The 2708-nt window shown below is 39.3% G+C and overlaps 1 protein-coding gene across 1 annotated transcript; it reads left to right on the forward strand.

Moving 5' to 3' along the window:
• Positions 1–490: 490 nt before the first annotated feature.
• Positions 491–2683, forward strand: LOC113216333 (uncharacterized; the record flags this gene model as incomplete). The annotated part of the gene is given in 4 exon segments (XM_026436081.2): positions 491–825; positions 1014–1212; positions 1287–1504; positions 1618–2683. Coding segments are annotated over 4 exon segments (1013 nt in total), but the record flags the coding sequence as incomplete, so codon positions are not given.
• Between the last annotated feature and the right edge of the window lie 25 nt (positions 2684–2708).

A 2708-nucleotide genomic window follows, 5' to 3' on the forward strand; every position in this document is an offset into this window, starting at 1 on the left:
GGTGGTTGTGAAGAGCAGTGGCTGTGCGTTCGTGGTAAATGATCCAAAATACCGAGAACCGCCGCCCGACCTATCGTCTCGCCTTGTCTATAGAAGTGCACTCGAACGGAATCCGCTGAGGGCCGTTTTAACGTAGAAAATTCCAGCAGTGCGCCGAAGAGCTCGGTCGTCAGTATATATTTTTTTTCTTTTGAAAATAAACGTCCTTTTGACCTTTTCACTTTTCCTAGCAAAAGATACTCGGCAGGGACGTTTTCTCGCACCAGAAAGACTTGAAGCCGAATAAGATTCAAACCAGGATTCAACGATCAGAAATCTTTCAAAATTCCAGGTCTCTATGGTTTGGTGGAGTACAAGGCCGCAGTGAATTGCTCCGCACGCAAGCACGTTGTTCTGTACTTTTCTTCCCGTTTTATCTCGGGTCACGTACTACTATAAAGGAATAAAGGGGTATACAGATGCAGGCCAAGCGCCAAGTGGTAGAACCCAGCGGAGGGAGGGGGCAGAACAGAAGGCGAGAGGGGCGAGAGGTTGCGAGAAAAGGGGAGAATGGCGTCCGTATCGTCGCAGCAGATGAAAAGTGTTGTTGTAGGTTTGGGGAGAAGTAACAACACGAAAATTGTCGGCTTCCTATCTTGTGTCTTGGACCATCTCCACTTCAAGGGTAACTCGGCTAGTGTCATCTGCGAGCTGGCCAATAATGTCTTCAGTATTTCGCCTGCTAATGACAGTCACCATGGGCATCATAACCTCTCACAGACCGAAACAGTGTCACCCGAACTAGTCTTAAGCGACGGGCATACCGTGGGTCCTGTCATACTAGAGGTAAGTGATAGGGCCTCCCCTTGTTTTCGGTATGACTTGTTCGCCTCGTCGGTTAACTTCGTTTTGACCTACCCCATTTACCTAAGCTATTTCACTATCTCTCTGTACAGTTTCATATTTTATCTGTACTTTATGTTGTCCTAAAACATTGTTCCTGAGGTATTGATGTTCTTTTTTTAATTTTCTAGCATGCATCTCATTGTCCAGTGAGGCATTTGTCCGAACAAGATCGCTCAAGCCTAGCCGATTCTCCTGTAGCTGATAAGAGTGTTGCAGTAGCTGTTGCTGTCCTTTTAGAATCATCTGATGGCAAGGTCTTGATGACTCAGAGAGCTCAGCACATGCGCTCGTTCCCCAGAGCATGGGTTCCCCCAGGCGGTCACCTTGGTTTGTAGTTACTACTGAAATACAACAAACGGCTTACCCTCTTTATACTTAATCTAAATTATTTTATGTTGCAGAGAAGGATGAATCATTGTTTACCTGTGGGTTGAGAGAATTACAGGAAGAGACTGGATTAAGCTTTAAACCTGAACATGTAAACATGAGTATATTATGTCTATGGGAATCTGTGTATCCTATGATGTTACCATTTGGTCTTCCCCGAAGCCACCATATTGTAGTTTATTTGTATGCTAGAGCACCCTTCACATCAGATGAACTGGCATCCAAGATCAAGGTATTTATTATCACATAATCTCTTTCCTTGGTATTTTCTTGAGAAAAAGCTGCTCTTTTTTAAGTTATTGGTAAAAGTTACACATGTGTTTCCCTTTTCTTTTATTGGACTAGTTGGACCCTGAAGAAGTGATGGCATACTCCTGGTATACACCTGAAACAGTTTCAAAATTGAGGAGAGGGGAGCAAGATTCTCTTAATGTGTTCATTCTTGAAGATGCAACCTCAGGAAAACTAAAAACAGAAACTCAAGAATTAAGTTCCATGTTCAGAGGTGGATTACTGTGGGCAAGTGGAGAAACTTTCAGTGGAACACAGGCAGCTCTTACTCGCTGGAGCCTTTTAAAAAGTAATGCTATTGTTAGTAAAATATAATTAAAATAGTTAAACAAATATTCCATTGGAACTTGGGTTTATTGGGTCATAGCAAGGATGTAAATAAAACATTCGAATGAATGTCATACACATGAAATACTGTATCGGAGTACTTAGTAGTATATGTATAAAACTGTCTTTAACTACAAATAATAAATCAAAAACATTTTAAAAAACTAAAAAAAATACAGGATATATGTGATGATTGTTTTGGAAATGGTTTCCTCAGAACTATTAAAGACTGATTCATATATACACATTTTTTGTTTTCTTGGCACATCAAACACATAATAGGATTGTCAAGCAAAGCAGTCAGACGAACATTAAGTACTTCCCTTATGTGTAAGAAGAAATACAATATTGGACCAAAAGAAACCCGAATGTAATGTATACTGCAAAATCAGTTATAAGTAATGGAATGAATCAGTTGAAAAGTCCTACGGAATAGTTCCCAAATACTAATGTTTGGCAGATTTTATGAATGGCCAATAAAATAAGTTATTAAAACTAAGCATAAATTACGATTACACAAAAATTTACAAAGAAGCATTTTAAAACATGCATTATCAGGACTAGGTCTGTATAACACAGGCTGGAAAACATGTAAACCATATCAGCAATACCAAAGCATATAGAGTAAAAATTATCTGAGTACCCACTACAGCAAGATGGTCTTTTCTCTTAAAAATTTAAGTAACACATGATACAACCTCTCCTACTTTGTAGTTTTCAATGGCAAAAGTTTTACAAAATCCCAATATAAAAAGTGCAAAGCTCTGTTAAATCACAGGAAAATGAACATGAGTAATAACAATATCCAGCTGTTACAT

Source organism: Frankliniella occidentalis, unplaced genomic scaffold (genome assembly GCF_000697945.3).
Source record: "Frankliniella occidentalis isolate FOCC.00 unplaced genomic scaffold, Focc_3.1 Scaffold485, whole genome shotgun sequence".
In the NCBI taxonomy this organism is placed as follows: Eukaryota; Metazoa; Arthropoda; class Insecta; order Thysanoptera; family Thripidae; genus Frankliniella; species Frankliniella occidentalis.